Genomic DNA, 18,074 nt, shown 5'->3' on the forward strand with positions numbered 1-18,074 from the left:
TAAAATTGGCAAAAGCATGCAAACAACAAGATAGAACATCCAAAACCATTTCTTTCGCAGAGTTGTCTTTTTTTCTTATTTTTGTAAACATCACACAATATTTGTCAACAACTTGTCATTTTCCTTTTTTTTGTCATGCCCATCAATAGAATGATTGCACGCAACTTTAACTTAGCGTCAGCAGGCAAACTCTCGATAACATAACAGAAATTATGGAATGCATGTATGCAAAAGCGGCCAGTCCGAAATCAAGTCTATCAGTATTCATGAAACATGACTTAACTCGAACTTGGCCATATAGTAATCTGAAGCTGACAATAAAAGTCATTTTAATTCAAGCTTGTGAGAAAGGGAACGTGTAACATTATATTTTACATATTCTATAACAACTTTTTCATATTGAATTTTCGGTTGTCATAACACTTTAATATTTAGATGAAATCATTTCTTTGAGAAAAAATTAAGAAAAGTGACCTCGAGGAATAGAACAGTACATAGCACTGTCTACTAACAAACTGGTCACATAATTTATAGCTACGCATGGATATCTAATGAGAGCACCACCCTAACGCAACGATCCGTAAATTAGGTACAGAACTTCATGAGACTATAATACCATTATTATACAGGGATATAAAAAAAAGTACGCAAACATCCGAAACCAGAACTTGTTAGAAAAAAAGTCGGCTTCGCGCTTCTCAATAATGTCTAACTGTCCAATTTTTTTTCTTTCACTTTTTCTGACATCAACCATGCACAATAAAAATTCTATATCTCATTTTTTTTCTCAGAGAGATAATTATATTCCTATACGCAAACACATACATCAGAAAGTCACTACTACAATCACTCCATTTTAGAACAAAACATGAAACAAAAAAAATATGATATAGCCTTTCTTTTTTACAAGAAAATAGCTTTGAAGAGAATTGAGAGATAGAGAACGCAATGAGATAAACTCAAAATGGTTGGATTGATGCATAGTTAAAATAATTATTGTATTTGTGTGTATGCTAGAGAAACAATACATCGAAGTATGTAGCGCGATTATAAAAGACTTCTGTCATAATAGCCTTACGCTAAGTTGGTATGCAAAGAATGTTCCACATTGAGTCCTCTTTTGTTCGTCCTACTTACACGCGCGTGCGTATAAATTTAAAAGTAAAACGACCGCGCGGTGTTTATGCGTAAGTTATACGTACTAATATGGTCTATCCAAGCCTGACTTTAACAAACTAAGGCTTTTCTTTTGAAATACAAACCGTGGATACAAATAGCAGAATATTTTCACGCTGAGTGTCAGAAATAAAAACAATAGGTGACGTAATCATTAGAAATTACTTGGAAAATAATTTAACATGAAGACCTTAATGTCCATGATGTGATTCAATCCAGATCTTAATAATCTCTTTGGTTCAATTCCTGGCCGGATCATACCAAGACTTCGTACTTAGAATGAGAATAGACCTTACCCTTCTGATTGATGTACTCAGCAATTAAGAGAAAGATCAAGGCTAAGTGGAGCAATCCGAGGAGAAAGAGTGTCACCCTCCCCTACCTACGGGAATTTTCAGTACCTGTTCTCATGACACCGCCTTCTCACAGACCCACTGGGAGCCCTTCCCACTGGAAAATTTGGTCAAAATATCGTCCCCGTTGGAAAATTATACTACAATTTTAGTCCCCACTGAATATGATCAAACAAACCAATCCTCACTGCAAAATATTACGCTATTTTCCCATCCCTAACGAATTTTCTGACTTGAAAACAAAAGAATTGAAATCTCCAGCCATAAAAAAATATGGGAATATCCCCATTGAGTTTGTTTTAAAATTCTATCGGGTCTGTGAGAAGGGGGTATCTAATGCTAAATTGTTCTTCTAGTAAAAATAGAAAATACATTGCTAACCATACGGATATGATCCATCTACCATCAATGTTAGCAATTCAGTTGTGGTCAGTGTCTCTGTATCTTTTCTAAGGGAGAATGCTTGTTTCGGTCAACCTTGTCTATGTTTGCTAAACCCGGGGGGGGGGCAGCCAGGCAAATTGACCGACGGGTATGTGCAGCGGCTAAGGGTCTATTTTTCAAGATAGCAGAAATGCACTGTAAGGGTAGACTTTTTGTTAAATGCACTGCAAGGGTTGAAATTTTAGTAAATCAAGGAAAAATTAAGATTTTTTGCTCTAAAAGGGTTGAAAATTTGAAGAAAATGCACTGTAAGGGTATGAATTTGACGGAATTTCGCCGATTTTTTGCTGCACTGTAAGGGTGCGATTTTAAAAGCCAATTTTTTCGCCGCACATACCGTCAGTTGGCAAACCCAGTGCCCCCCCCGGGTTGCTAAATGAGTCTTTGATTGAGATAGCTAGTTGGAACCCAACCTCATTCTAATGTCTTAGGTATATTTTTTTTGAGGAGATCAGCCATGGACGCCTCTAAATTTTGAATTGTTTGTATCAATTCCTTGCCTGGATTAAATCATTCATTCGACCTGCCAAGAAAATGATTGATGACAAAAGATGGACAGGGACCTGGAATATCTCAGCAGATTTACCAGGGCAGCAGAGTTCCTTCGTCATCCCGACTACGAAAAAACCTGACATCGTTGTTTGGTGCACAGAAAAGAAGGTTATGTTCTTAGTTGAATTGACCGTTCCCCACGAGGACAATATCAATGCTGCTCAAGTACGAAAAGATGATCGTTACGAAGAGCTCCTAGAGAAATGCGAAGATGCAGGTTGGGACGCAACTCATCACTCAGTAGAAGTTGGCTGCAGAGGTTTTGTTGGCAATAGATTGAAGAAGTGGCTCATCAACATCGGCCTCCCCAAACGCACAATCAACAAGTCGATAAAGGAATTAGAAGAGGTAACTGAGAAAGCAAGTCACTGGATTTGGTTGAAGCGAAATGACGAGTTTTGGCAAGAGGGATAAAGAAGAAAGACAGTGAAGTAGGCAACCGATTGCCTTGTGCAAGTTGGACCTACATGACTGTTTTCGTCGTCACCAACAAATCAACCAGCCACAACCAGTTGGATTGGGACTCACTTCAGTGAGGGGGGCCGGTGCGTTATGGATACCGTCGAGAGGAAGGCCCCGAAACGGAACGCATTCTCTCCTGATGACCCATGAAGACTGGATCCGGTATGCGGAGCAATGTGGCTGGCAATCACTTACCAAGGTAAGCTGTTATTCATTTTTTTCAACCTTAAATCTAAATACCTTATCGGGGAAAAAATGTCACAGTTTTATTTAGTCGGGTTTTTTTTTCGTCGGAGAAAAATTTCGTCACCTAGAGGCATTTTCATCACTTTACCCAGACCAAAGTTTCAAATTAGTCACTTTTGCCCGACGAAATTTATAATTTAGTCTTTCACCCAACTAAATTGTCCAAATGAAATGGTTTCCTTCACTAGCTTGAAAAAAGATCTTATAATTCGACGTTTAAAGCACTAATTTTGGTTATTAAAGGTGTAAAAAATTTAGATTTAGATTTTGGTTGGGGGTTAAAAAATCGGGTAAACATTTTGGTCGGGAATAAAGAAATCGGGTAAAAGTTTTGGTCGGGTGATAAAATACCGGGGAAAAATTCGTCGGGGGAAAATTTTGTCACCCCCTCAGAATTTTCGTCACTTTCCCCCGACCTTTTTTTCCCCGATAAGGTAGATGACGAGGAGTTGCCATACAGGGCAACTCCGAAACAAAAAACGTATGCCACCTTGCGTATTCAAGAGTAACTGAAAACGGTTGTGAAATTTTTTGTAACAAGTTGAAATCTTGTTAAGCGTGATTAATCAATGCTGGGATTTATTCAAAAGAAACCCGTGACTTCTTTACCAATTCACCATACTCCTCGCAGAGAGACAAGTACCAGGGAATACCACGGTGTCACGGAAAACTTTCTTAGATACTAAACCGTGTCACCAACTCGGTAGGTCACCAGGCCGGAATATTATCTCTAATGAAATAGTAAAATTCTGTCCTCATTGGCTGAATTATCCCCACAAGAATCTCCACATTGAAATGGATCATCTTGAGTTGATGATATTAAAACAAAGGAAAGGGAATAATTTTCTTTGCCCTCCGAGCCTCTTCCTTTATTCTGCGGAGAAAAGCAACTTTGAGCACCCTTGAAAATCTCAAGATTGACAAAAGATATAAACTTGAAATTTGACCTAAATGTAGATACAGGTAATTGGAAATAAATGAATTGCAAAATGTTGGTTAGGCCACCTGTATGGTTCCTATTTTATAGAAAAAAATCCCGGGGGAAGGGCGCACTGCAAATTTTTTTCCGTACTTGGACGGGAGTATCATCAACGTTCGGGCGTATCTCATTTTGACGACCGGGAGTATCATCCACGGTCGAGAGTATCTCATCTTGACGGTCGGGAATATCATCGACGGGCAGGAGTATCTTAAACTTATCTTAAACCTTGAAATATCGACCCGACCGGGGTTCAAACCCACCAAATGAAAGAGTTTCGGATCAGAAACCCAGCGCGCTATCCGTTGAGCCACACTCGGAAGAAAAGAACAGAAAATTTGGAAATATTTATAGAATGACAAAAAAGACGGGAGTAATATTATTATTTTATGGGTAAATTCCACCTTTTTTAACTTGACTGAAATTCGAGCCGTTACTAGCAACCCTGTGGGGCCCAAGGCGCCGAGTACGCACCCGGCACAGTGACAAGCCGTTACTAGCAACCCTGACCTAAGCAATTCCAAACAACAAAACCAAAGAACAAAGATGAGATACTCCCGACCGTCGATGATACTCCCGTCCATGTACGGAAAAAAAATTGCAGAGGCACTCAAGGTAAACGACCTACCGTATGTGCAGCCCTTAAGGGTCCCTTTTCCGAGCTTCCCAAAGTGCACACACAGTAAGGGTCAAAATGAGCAAAGATGAGAAAAAGTTCACATTAAGGCTGTAAAAATGTGACTTTTTTTACCTAAAAATGGCAAAAGAATTTCAAGAAAATGCACTGTAAGGGTTGACTTTTCGTCAAAATTTACTCAAATGTGGCTAAATTTTCTCTGCACTGTAAGGGTCCGATTTCAATACCTAATTTTAGGCTGCATGTACGGTCGTTATTGAATCGAGTGCCCCACCCATTGGTCGAGTTATGTATTGACCGACAATTGGCGCGTTGGATTTTGGTCAAAATTTCTTCCTGATATTTCTAAATGCTGATTTGTCGTATAAAGTAGATATCCTATGAAAGATATTGGTCACGCCAGTGTTTAGCCAGTACGCAAGATACACCTCAACCTCCCTTCTAAATCCTGGAATTCTCTGAAGCCTTTGACTTAAAACTTTCACCCATATAAACCATAAGATTTTCGTTTTAAATTTTATTACCAATACCTGATATTGGTCAAGCTGTCAATTCCGTAGTGAGATACATAAAATCACAGAGTACTCGAGAAACTTGGAGCGAAATATCGAGAAAAGAAGAACTAACTTACAATTGCTACATGGTGATTTATGCTGGTACAATCTTCAGGCAAAATTAGTGTATATTTTACATTTTAATGAAATGAATATGACTCTACACACAATATGAGTTGCAAGAGCATAGAGAAAAGCCTTTGTTCGGTATTTCCGGAGAATGATAACGTCCAGTAGAAAGTTTTGGGAAAAAACTTACCACTTTTCTTATCTTTCACACTTTTACTTCCTAACCAAAAATTTGTATAAAATTTTGTAAAAAAGGGGGATTTTACATCGCTCAACATGGTAGCACTAAATAGGAAATAATTCTATAATTTTTTTCAAGTAAAGGTGATCTTGGAAAATTTATGCCCGTTGTAATTTATTCTTTCATGAAATCGAAAGGGAAAGTTCTTTATTCAATTGCCATTGGATGATGATACGCAAAACTTTCATAGTCGAGCTTGGAATAGTTATCACATCATAGATACCATTTTCCCACCAAAATACCAAAACTTTGCAAATCCAAATAATTGTTGTTGTTAGCTGGGAAAGTTTGGAAAAGTCCTATTTTTCACATCTTAACAAATTTCAAGGAACCTCTTTTGAGGTGGGAAAAATTGTAAGATATTTTACAACTATTATGATTTCTACAACTTTTCTTGACCAAAACTTTGAGTTTTTTGATGGAAAAAGTGGGAGAGTTGGCAAATTTATGTATTAAAACTTTTCTCCTGTAAGAACAAGTTTTCATGTAATGACAAGCTTTTACGTAATAAATAATGTCCAGCGTACATAGATAAAAACGATGGTTATCCGTGCGTCAAGTGTATATCAGTCGCGACACCCTGAAGAAGATTCCATGGGAGCAATATTGTAATTTGAGCTTCATAATAAAGCGTTTCAAAAAAATGTATAAGTTAACAAATATTTATGAAGAATCTTCTTTCTCAAACTTTTTGAAAGGAAAAATCTTTATGGCAATACTTAAGGTGTAAGGGAGGATGAGGGTGTGAAAAAAGCAGAACATTATGTTCGTTCTGCTTTATCTGCGTTATAACTATGATATATAATCTCAGTATTGTAGAGTAAAGGTTTTTCAATTCTGTGCTCTAATTTTGGTATAAGATAGGGATTAAGTATGTAAAATTTTAGTCAGAAGTGCTTTTCTAGAGACATTAGGACATTGAAGAACAAGAGAATAATTATTCAAATGCAACAATTCAGTTTTTATGAGTCATACTTGTCTTGAGGTCCCTATAATTTATCATTTTTAGGGCGTAAAGCAAATTTACCGACTGGATAAAGAGAGCGCTCCAAATCTTTATAAGTAGCAATTTGTGTGATGAAACTTTGAAATGTTTAAGAAATAACTAGTTTGGATAAATCAATCCTGTCTAATTTTCTAAAGTCGTCTGTGACCAGTTTGACCATCGATGCCCGTCGATTAGAGAGGAAAAGGTAGGGCTTTGGTAAAATTAGGCAAAAATCTTTTTCCGCTAATTTGAGGGTCTGATAATTAAATGTCCGCCTTTTGGAAAGTTTTTTTATGTGGACTAGGAAATGGCCAGGGGAAATAGAATCGACCACTAATCAGAGGTGTCCACCTTTTAGAGTGTCCGTTAATTGGACGTTTTACTGCATGGTGTAATGTAGTTCAAAAAGGTATCCACTGAATATTTTTAGAAATTCGCGGGAGAAAGTGAAGAATAACGAAGAAGGAAATTTGTTACTTTTTATAGAAAAGTGTGTTTAAAATTGTTCTTCAAAACCATCCCCACTGGAATTTTTAACCTCGGAACAATAGAATTTCTATCCCCACTGAGAAAGAAAATTCCACTGGGTCTGTGAGACAGGGGTGTGAACCTTACTGATTTTGAATCTGTGTTCAGATTTTTCGTATCTTTCTTCCAAAAAAAAGTTACAGCTCTGTGCAAGTAGGTCACTTTGCTGTTGTTGCTCATTTTTTGAGGATCCGATCGAGTATAAGATGAAAATGATATTAATCAGGTGCAGTTTTGCAGTTTTTTCGTGCTAAAGTTTTTCTTCAAAACTCTCTCTGGTTTGTTGATGATGACTTGCATTATCATTGAATTCTTCTTTTTGGTCGCCCCAACAACGCGCATAGCTCGAGCGTTTTGGTCACTTTTGAGCGCTTTTGTACTTCCATTGAAAAGTTGTACGTAAGAGAAAAATCAAAACAAAAGCCATTGTACATGATATAAATAAACAAATAATCAGTATGTTTACCTTTTCGCTGATTGGCTACTTCAAAAAGAACAATAGGAGAGACGCACAGCTTTACGCACAAAGTGGAAATTTTTCAACTTCCAAAAAAGCTCACGCCGTTCATTTGCGACAAGCCTTGAAGGCCTGATTTATTTAATTTATGCAATAATCGAGCCGTGCGCGTTGTTCGGCGAACAAAAAAAGCTAAGTGGACCATAACCTTAAAAAACCATCTAACAAACTTGTCTTGATATTTGCACAGATATCTGTAAAGCCCGAAGGGCTAGATAGGCAACTTTAAGCTTTCTTCAGCAAAAAAAAGTGAATATCGGAAAAAATATTGCTGCTATTGTTTTCCAAAACCCGCGAAGCTTCTGATTGGTCCATCGCTGAAATTCTATTGTAATGTCACGTGACTCTGGTAGGAAATCCTTCCAAAGATGAGCTTCACTTTTTGACCAAGGCCGCTTATCTAGCCCTTCGGGCTATACTATATCATTGGATATTTGCATCAAGGAGCGGTGATTTTTAACAAATGACCCACGAATGACCACCCATTTTGATTTACGCTAAAATTGAAGTCATAAATAGTGTAAAAAGCCAATGTAAAGAAAGGTTCATTTTGATAACAATTTTGCAAAAACTTATAATGGGGGCTGTAATTAGTTATATGACACATAATTGTCTTCATTGTCATTTACTACATTATATACATCCATCCTTGTTTAAAAAAATCAAAATATTCATGTACTGTAATATATGTATGTATATGATGTGAATTTTTTGTTGTTGCTGATAATCAACGTGGAAAAATCATTGACTTTTCATCATCATCTTTCGATATTTCGATAATACCTTTCATTCGTAGTAATGAATAATACTCGATTCTAACAATATAAATCTATTTATCTTTTAGAAATCTCTATTTCAAATGGAAATTGATTAAAAGGTCAACGTGAAGACTACTGGATTGGGTACAAAATGGTTGCACATGACTTCAATTACAAAGACTGGCTAGCCAGACGCAAAACAACAACGAAAGTTTTTATCGTCGTTCAATTTGCGCTAGGTATCGAATATTCGATGACTTTTACAACATTGTACGTGTACTTAAAGGACGTTATACACGTCAAAAACAACCTTAATGCTTTTTATAGCAGTATTTGTGGAATATATGTTTTAACACAGATTGTTGCATCGCTAGTTCTGTGCCGTTTGTTTGATAAATATCGGACATTGAAACTTTTCTTTATTCTCATTACATTTATAACATTTGTTGGAAATGTTTTGTACACAATCCCATACTCGCCGTATTTCTTGTTAGCCGGACGTTTCCTTTCCGGAGCTGGAGGCTGCCTGAGACCAATTATATTATCTGAATTGACCAGGTCATATCCTAGTGATGAAGTTATCACTCAAATGTCGGCGATGAGTTTTAGTTACGGCATTGGCTTCACAGTTGGTCCGGCGATTAATATTGCTTTTGTGAAAGCACGATTTACACTCATTGGTATACCGATCAACTATGCTAATGGAGCTGGATTAGCGTTATCGATCGCATTCTTGATGGCATTCATTCTGTCTCTTTTCTTTTTGAGTGATCTATCAAAAGAATTCGACTTGAAAGAAGAAAGGCAGAAGAAAACAACCGACAAGCTATCAGGGCCACCAAGAGATGAGGAGCTTGAAAAAGACAGCTTGGACTCGACCAATGAGGATTTTGCTAACGCGCCCCTTTTGAGTGGAAGCTTGTTGGAAAATTCAACAGAAATTGATAATGTGCTCTGTAGACTGTTCTCTTCGATTGACATAGTTCTGATTTTCGTTTTCGCGTTTTTCGCTTACATCACAATGCTAATGCAAGATCTTTGGATACCTATGGCAGTCATCAAGTTATTGCATTGGAAAGTCTTGGAAATCAATCTCATTTTCCTTCTCAATGGCATCATTATCAGTTTCATTTGTTTGTTCTTGGTATTCAAACCACCATCGAAGAATCAGTTGGTCAATCTTGGGATTTCAAGTTTTATAGCGACATGCTATATGTATGGAATCTATTTGTATTTTCGTTTGGTCGGTGATATTGAATGGCTTAATGTGACATTATGGATTATCAATCCATTCATGAAGTCAACAGTCGTTATTGTAGACGAACTATTTACAATGAGTGTTTTGGCCCAAATGGTTCCATCCAAGATTCAAGCACTTACTGAAAGTGTTCGTTTGATGTTCTCCAGATTAGGAGCAACCCTTGCTTTGTTTACTGCAGCATTCGCCTTCGAATATATTTTATATGTTTGTCCATCATGTATGGTCATTTCTTTGGTGTTGATGTTCTTCTTGATTTGGAGAAAGAAACATTTTCAAAATCCAAAAATGATTATCTCGTAAAAACAAAATACACATCACCATCAGATATTTGTCAGAAAAAAATAATTGTTGAAAATTCAGTACTGAATTAAAACATCATCTACATATTGATAAAAGACATGTTTCCAAATTTATTTGGCGCCAAAATGAAAGCTTTCACTTCATCCTTTACACTGAATGAGAGTTCGTAGTTTTTTGTATCTTCTTAGTACATTTTCATTTATTAAGTACATTCATAATATTTCTAAGGACAAAAGTGGTCGATAGAATCAATTGTTTTTCTTTGGCTAAAAGAACATTTGAAACATATTTCAAACCTTTCCCAACTAATCACTCTGACGGTCGTTGCTGGTTGCAGTGTGTATACCATCATGAACATATAAACGACTGGGCGTCTATCTTATCTTATATTTGCTTCGTTGCCGACAGTATTGGTGTACAATATTCGATAATTTTCCGTCACTGTTTTATTTTTTTGAAATGACATTGAATTGAGAAATATCGATGGGCTATTCCAGAAAAAATTTGTAGCCCTAATGTTGAGGAGGTCTTTTTTTAAAAGGTGAACCCCCTTGATTTTTTCCAATTTCTCAGGACCCCCTAGGATTTTTTTCTCCTTTTTTTGGAATACCCTGGACTTTTTCATTCAAAAAACCAGACAACCTTGGATTTTTTATTTTCCAGACCACCCTGGACGTCACACCTCCTCAACAGAGGGAGTACAGGCTATTTCTGGAATAGCCCAATGGTCGTCTCGATGCTAGACTTAGACTTAAAATAGACATTTTTTCCTTTAAAATTGTACACCTTCCGTTTTGTCGCAGAAATATACCTTCAACCATATTGTCCCATATTGTACTCTTGTTTTGGTGTTGAAATCATTCGCATAGCAAGACTCAGTTCGTCCTTAGAAAATTTTAGCTTGGCGGGTAAAGTTTTAATGGACTGTGCTTTGAGACAAGAATAGTAAGACTCACACTGGTAAATTTGGGTTAAAGAAGTCCATTTGTATTGATATAATATGTATTTTATGTTCTAATTTTTGTTGATTTTATTTTGTTTCTGTGCTGATTTCTCGGTTTCCTACTTTTGTCCTTGTTGCGTTGAGTTGGTAATATGATTTCTTTTTTTTTTGGTTTGAATGTTTTTGACTTTTAGCTTAAAATGTTTTGTTTCTGAATTTTAATTAAACTTTTTCAGATATAAGAAAAATACTAATGTTAATCTTATGCACCGTCCCTTATTGAATATTTCCCCGCTATAAGGGGAAATATTAGTTAAAAAGGCATTTCTCCGATCCTTGGCTACTTACGCCCTTTCTGCGCCCTTAAATGGGGCGGCAATCCGCCACCGCATTGCGAAGTTTGTTTTTGTTTTCATTTGTCTTAGTTATTCAGACAAAATCGCACGGATTTACCTTGATGTTACGCGCATGTTTTTGAGTAATCAAGACACGAATAATTCAGATCAAAATACAAGATGGACGAAAATTCACTCTTGGCTTTTTAAAAGTTATAACTCTTTTCTGACGAACAAAAAACATACAATTTTCATCTAATTGGCGACCAATAATTACATGAAATGTGAGGCTAACACTTCTACTGTAATCATCAGTAATTTCAAGAGTTTTTCATCATTGATTACAAAGATATCCATGGATTACCTCTTCCGAATACCAAACCAACCAACTTAAAGATTTCAGAGACATTTGCTTGACATGAAGAAAACGCTACATCCCCATAGCTTTGGACATTAAATGATTGGCAAAATGGTATTAACATTCTATTGAGATGTGAAACTGGTTCAATTTGAAGAATTGATGAGAAAAATGGGCAGTACGAGAAATATTTTTGCTTTGAAATACAAACTCTAATATGGACAATGTCTCTGGAACAAGTTATATGAGATTTGTTTACCGAGTGACCCCAAAACAAAGTCTTTAATTCTTGGTTCTTATATTCATGAGGTCAGAGGTTTGGTGGATTTTCTAAACTTTTGAAACTTGTGTGATTGTTTTGGTACGTGTTTTGGTTGCCTTCAGAGGTTTACCCTGCACGTAAGAAAATTATGAACAGCTGTTATCAGGTTACCTTCAGCTGAAACAAAATGATAGCTTTTTTCTGAGAAAGGAAGATAATTTTTTGTGCCTTCCACCACATAAGTTTGTTTTGATTTTTTTCCCGTCAAAAGTCACGTGATATTTTTATCTCAATCACTCCGCCTCAACTGGAAATTCCCCTATGCACCCTAAAAGGAATCGAGTTTTAGAAAAACAATAACAAACCGTGTTATTTGGTGGCGGATTGCCCCTTTAATAACGCCCACGCCTCTCCCGATCGATTTGTGCAGCGAGGCGGAACTCTTGTCTATAGTTTAAAACCTTTAGTCAGGATTAATGTGTGATTTTTATTGAGGAAATTTAACTCACCATGTGGTGCATGTTCTGGACTGTTTTGGTTGTCAACTCGAAGGAATTGGAAACTTTCTCTCTGGTTATTTTTCAGACAGTCAGACAGCTTTAAAAGTGACTTTCAGGGATCTTTTTCCTAAGGATTTTTGAAGTTTTTGGATGCAATATTCTTTTCTTTTTTTTCTTTTTTTTTTCTCCTAAAAGTGCCATACAGTGTGCTGGTGATTAAGGAAGCATTGATCACCAACAGTGTGAGTAAACAACAGTGCTTGATCACTAAAGAGGTACACAGCAAAAATATAAACCTTGTCTGCTTGAGCAGATTGACTTACATTCTCGACAAAGAGGTCGATAAAACAAACCTTGTCTGCTTGTTGAGCAGATTGATTATTTACACTCTCGACAAAGAAGTCGATAGAAAAACTATTGTCCGATATTTCGTACACGGCAAAAATATAAACCTTGTCTGCTTGGGCAGATTGATTTACATTCTCGACAAAAAAGTCGATAGAAAAACTATTGTCCGATATTTCAGGTTGACATATATTCTTGACAATGAGGTCGATAGAATAAAGCATCTCTTCTTAAAGAAGTCATTGCCAAAAAAATGACAAAACGGTCACAATGCAATTGCTTGACCTTTGCCTTTATGATTCCAATAAAAAACTGCTGATTTGGCCTATCCCATTTGTGCTGGTTTCCTTGATTTTTAACAAACTTAGCGTTACTGTTCTTTTGTTACACATTTTTTAATATACATTATATACATATATATATTAATATACATTTTGTACTTAATCTGAGGTTTACATTCAGTGTAATTTTTAAAACACAACGTTCCTCACTTTGACATTTTCTTGTTATGAACCCTCGTTACGCTCTTTCTTTATAAGAACCATGAAATTTGAGTTAAGCCTAGGCTTGTTCTTATTTCTTCTATTGTCTAGAATAATAGACCTATTGTTTCAGTCTAAGCCTGATTGTTCTTATAAAAAAAGAGTGTATGCTGCTAACCCTTTCAGTACCGAGCCCTTTTTTCTATTTTTTTTAGCCTACACTTTTTTATAAGCGTATCGTAATGCCCGAAGTTTTTATCATCTTATCCTGGAGATGAGCTTACTTTTTTAAATACAGTAGAGTCTCCATAACTCGAACCTCTATTACTCAAACGTCTCCTTAACTCGAACAAATTCGTTGGCAGCATGAAAATCTCCTAATAAACTCATATAAAAAACCTCCATATATCGAATGTTCCCCTTTTTTGGCTCCATAACTCCAATTTTGTTTTCCTTTCCTGAACTTGAAAAATATAAGCAATCTGATTGGCTAAGAGACAAACCATATTTCCTTTTTGAAAATTTTGATTTTTAGGCCTGGGGTCGAGTTTTCATTTTTTTCAAAATCTTAAACTGCTACAATCAGACCTTTAAATAATAAATAATTCGAAAGTTACTGAAGTCGAGCCCAGTGCGGTGCGCAAGCCTGGACGGCCTCAAGTCGAAACGTTTTTTTTTCGATCAGGCAGTCCATCTGCAAGTGTAAGGGGAAATATTTAGTCGCATTTGTGCGAATCTTGTTTACGTTGTATTTTCAAACAATCTATTGTAATGAACCTTGTAGAAAACTTGAAGTCCATTTCACTGAAAAACTGAAATTTTGGAACTTGAATTAAAAAAAAGACAGGGAAATAACAGTGCTCCCCTTTTTAGATCTTGACATTGCAATTAAGAACAAACAATTCAAGACCAAACTTTTTGATAAACGTGATGCATTTCCTTTTAAAACCATTAGAATACCCGACAAATCTTTTAATATACCATCGAAAACCTTTTCCTGCATAAGAGGGGGAGTTTCATGGTTGGCGGAGGAGCGGAATCGGCCCTTTTTTCGAACGGAGTGGCGGAATTTGGCGAAAATTTTGACGGAATTACGGAAATTGGGTTCTCTGACGGAGACGGAAAATTAGACAATTTTAGTGCGGAAAAACGGAATTTAGCAAAAAAGTTTGCGGAATTTCGGAATTGGTAAAAGATATTCAAAATTTGCGGAATTTTCGACAAAAATGTTGAATTTCAAAGGAATTTTCGGTGACGGAATTTTGGTTCAATTTAAGACGGTTTGACGGAAATTGGAGAAAATATTGGCGGAATTGCGGAATCGGGTAGCCCCTGAAACCCCGGAGCTGAGATCCTCCATATTGCTCGGATTTCTTCTTTAGGTATAAGTTTTATAGAGGCTTGTCACTGTCTATATAGGAGAATGCTGACAGAAGGTGCAAGTAAAGAAGGGATACGAAGCGTCTTGAGAAAAATTTATGGTAGGCATACATTTTTTAAAGAGTTCGGTGCTGACTCAAAAGTATTGAAACGGTTTAAACGATATATTTAACATAAACAATAAATTTGTATTGGAAATGTGTCAATGTTTATGACACCTCAGTGCCGTAGCAACTGGGGGGGGGGCAAGGGGGGGGCTATGACCCCCCAATAATTTTTTCAAAAATGGTTATTTTGAAAAATACAAAGTTTTTCTTTTTTAATTTGTCATAATTGTCTTTATGTGCATGTTTTGAGTGTATTTTTAAGCAATCTAGAGCTCAAATTTTGAAAATTTTTGTGTGTCACTAAACTTCAGCCCCCCCCCAATATCAAAATGCTTCCTACGGGACCTTTATGTCAAAGATATCATGCTGATATTTCTACAATATAAGTTTAACACGAAACATTTTTCTTTTTAGCGTAGTTGCGTTCTTTGATTTATAGAAAATAAAATAAACTTTAAATCTCATTCCAAAAAGAATCAAATAATTTTTCTTTTTCCCAAAGGTTGGATTTCATTTCTCGCCGTCTTTCACTTCCTTTATCCAGACAAGAAGCTTGACATTTTTTGTGAGCTTCAAGACAATTTTTCACTCGGCTTTCTGCATTTTCGACAACGCCAAAACATTGCATTAACAACTCTTTACAACCACATGTGTCGATTGTTTTAGCGTTGGTGACGTCATCGTTCATTATGATCAAACCAAAAAGGATAGATGACAGTGGGACTGCTACCCACAAAGTCTTCATGTTACCTAAAGAAAACAAAAGATATTTTTACTTTCCCAAAGAAAAGGCTACTAAAATACATTTAGTTTATAAGAAAGTTTATTTTTGCTTGAGACTTGCCTGTTAATGTTTTTTTTGAGGGGGGGAGGTATTCGAGTTCAAATGCTCAAATTTTCCTAAGAGTTAAAGGATTTTTCTTAATTTGATCTTAGCTTTCGGGAATTGATCGAGCTCTATGTTCTTATAAAATAATTCTTACAAGAAAAAGCAACAAAATATTTACTTCTACCCTCGTACACTTATAGCGGAACTAAAAAGGAGGAGCAAAACTGTGAATTTTGTTACCCTTATTGGGACAAAATTTCTATCTTTCTGGGGGGCAAAAATTTGAAAGTTTCCTTATTTTTTTTGACCCTTAGTGGGCTGAAGTTTGATTTTCTGATTATTCCAACCCTTTCAGCTCGGGTAAGTTATGGCATGTCTCAAAAACTGAATAATACCATAATTTTTAGATCGCATTAGTCGACAGAAAATGACCAAACAAATGACTGAACATAAAGGGTAATATGATTTAGTTTGTAACCTGATGTGTAACCTAATTGTTGTTTCGCTAATTTTCGCGAAAATCTGCAAAAACTGATTATGATACATCTTTGGGGAAAGCTAAAGACAATTGAATATCAATAATAGGAACATTTTTGCATAATCTTTTTTGAAAATTTTGCTGATGTCAGCAGAAATCAGCAAAATACGAAATTTTGCAATAAAGTGCTGACGTCAGCAAAATTTCAAAAATCTTTTTTTCAAATGATCCTTTTAATGGTGTGCAACTTTGGTCCAAATTTCATGTTTATACCATAAGCCAAACTGGAGTTATTCAAAAAACAAGTTTTGCTGACGTCAGCATTTTTTGGTTTTTGCCTAATATCTTTTTTTGGGTGAAAAAATTAATTATGGCACAGCAATTCCAGTGATCTACACTCAAATACGCTTCTTTCGATGTATGAAGTGACATACTATGACAAGTGGAAACGGTGATAAAAAATTAAGCTAAGTTTGAAAAATCTGGACAGGCCTTAATTTGCCTGAGCAGGTTAGAAACTTCATCATACCCCTCATGTTCAGTCATTTGTTTGGTCGTTTTCTGTCAGCTAATGCGATTTAAAAATTATGGTAATTTTAGGACATGCTATAACTTACCTGAGAGGGACTGACCGTTCCCTTCACTCGCCCAAGTACCAGCATATGAAATGAAACTTTTATTGGGAGCGGTTCACAAGATAAGCTCTTTTCAAATGATGGTTTTATTAAAGTTTAGTTTCTTCTCCATCCAGAACATTATCTTTCTTTCAGCCTAAACTCGGCAGAATTATAGGTTTCAATTTTCATATCTTTTAAAAAAAGGTTTCCGGCTATGCAGATCTCTGATCTATTTAACTCGATCTCCTGCTTTCTGAAAGGAATTGATCACAAATACCAAGGGTATTCCGAATTCTGTTTGAAAAAGTGGCTGCTTCCTTTAGCCATTTACAAAACTCAAATTTAAAGGCATTCTGTGTTGAGTATGTATAGTAAAAATTAAAAATACTTTTGTGGTGGTTGCGTTTCTTCTTTTTCTGTCTTGGTCTTTTTCCCTATCTTCTTGTTTTAGTGAAAATATTTTTGTAACAATCTTCCGTTCTTGAAACAAGTGTTTTGCGGACTGCTTAGCAAAGATAAAGAAAATATTAATCAATATAAATATCGATTAAATTTATACATAACTTCCAATCAACCATTTTGGATTGACGTCATATCCTTCCCAAAGTCTGTTTCAGCTCCCTTTTTCTTACTCATGATTCCACGTTTTTTGTTCCATCTTTTAGACATCCCTTTTCATCAATTCAGATTTTGTTTCATCATCTGCTGTTTTTATTTGACTGTTCTTTTAGCAAAATAAATTTTACAGGAGATACTGTTTCCAAAATGTTTTTTCTCTTCTTTGTTTCCTCGTTCAATATCTTTTCACTTGTTTTTCACCTTTTTCTTTTCATTTCCTGGGTTTTCGTAAGTGCCCTGAAACTGGCAGACTAGACTATAGTCGATTTCTGACTGAACTTTGCTTCCTGATGAATGTGATGGAACTGAGTCCTGCAAAGTACTCTGCAAAGTACTCTAAGGTCCCGAATAGTTAGGAGAGGAGATCGGATTTTTTTCAAAATTTATTTAAACGGGGTTGACCTAATTATTGGGGGTTGGATAGTAGCTAGGGCTAGGATTCAAGGGTGGGAAATGGGCTTTTCCAGAAAAAAATCGTGCACCCCCTGTTGAGGAGGTCCATTTCCGTTCCAAGGGGGTAAGGTTTGAAATTCAGTGGAATTCCATATGGGTAGACGAAAATCCGTCAAAAATAAGCGGAATTCCAAGGGGATAATGATTGAAAATTTGTAAAAATTAGGAATTCCAGAGGGGTATGATCCTAAAATTGCCTGGAATTCCAATGGGGTAGGTCACAACAGGGGGTGCACAGTTTTTTTTTCTGGAAAAGCCCAATCCTAACATAAGATAATAATTTATCAAAACCAGGCTAATTA

The 18,074-nt window shown here is 36.1% G+C and overlaps 2 protein-coding genes and 1 long non-coding RNA gene across 3 annotated transcripts; 2 read left to right on the plus strand and 1 right to left on the minus strand.

Annotated features, from left to right (window-relative positions):
• The first annotated feature begins 2,507 nt into the window (after positions 1–2,507).
• On the plus strand, positions 2,508–2,939 carry LOC136820757 (uncharacterized). Its single transcript, XM_067076981.1, has one exon. It carries the CDS (start codon positions 2,508–2,510, stop codon positions 2,937–2,939), a length of 432 nt encoding a protein of 143 aa, XP_066933082.1.
• A 5,655-nt stretch (positions 2,940–8,594) lies between these two features.
• Positions 8,595–10,887, plus strand: LOC136820771 (sugar efflux transporter B-like). Its single transcript, XM_067076996.1, has one exon. It carries the CDS (start codon positions 8,656–8,658, stop codon positions 10,063–10,065), a length of 1,410 nt encoding a protein of 469 aa, XP_066933097.1. The 5' UTR covers positions 8,595–8,655; the 3' UTR covers positions 10,066–10,887.
• Positions 10,888–15,160: 4,273 nt separating this feature from the next.
• LOC136820766 (uncharacterized) lies at positions 15,161–17,323 on the minus strand. The gene is made up of 2 exons (XR_010848639.1): positions 17,090–17,323; positions 15,161–15,527 (listed from the first exon to the last, which is right to left on the minus strand). It is a non-coding gene; the product is annotated as an uncharacterized lncRNA (long non-coding RNA).
• Positions 17,324–18,074: the final 751 nt, after the last annotated feature.

The sequence above is a fragment of the Clytia hemisphaerica genome, unplaced genomic scaffold (assembly GCF_902728285.1).
Source record: "Clytia hemisphaerica strain Z4C2 unplaced genomic scaffold, Clytia hemisphaerica genome assembly, whole genome shotgun sequence".
In the NCBI taxonomy this organism is placed as follows: domain Eukaryota; kingdom Metazoa; phylum Cnidaria; class Hydrozoa; order Leptothecata; family Clytiidae; genus Clytia; species Clytia hemisphaerica.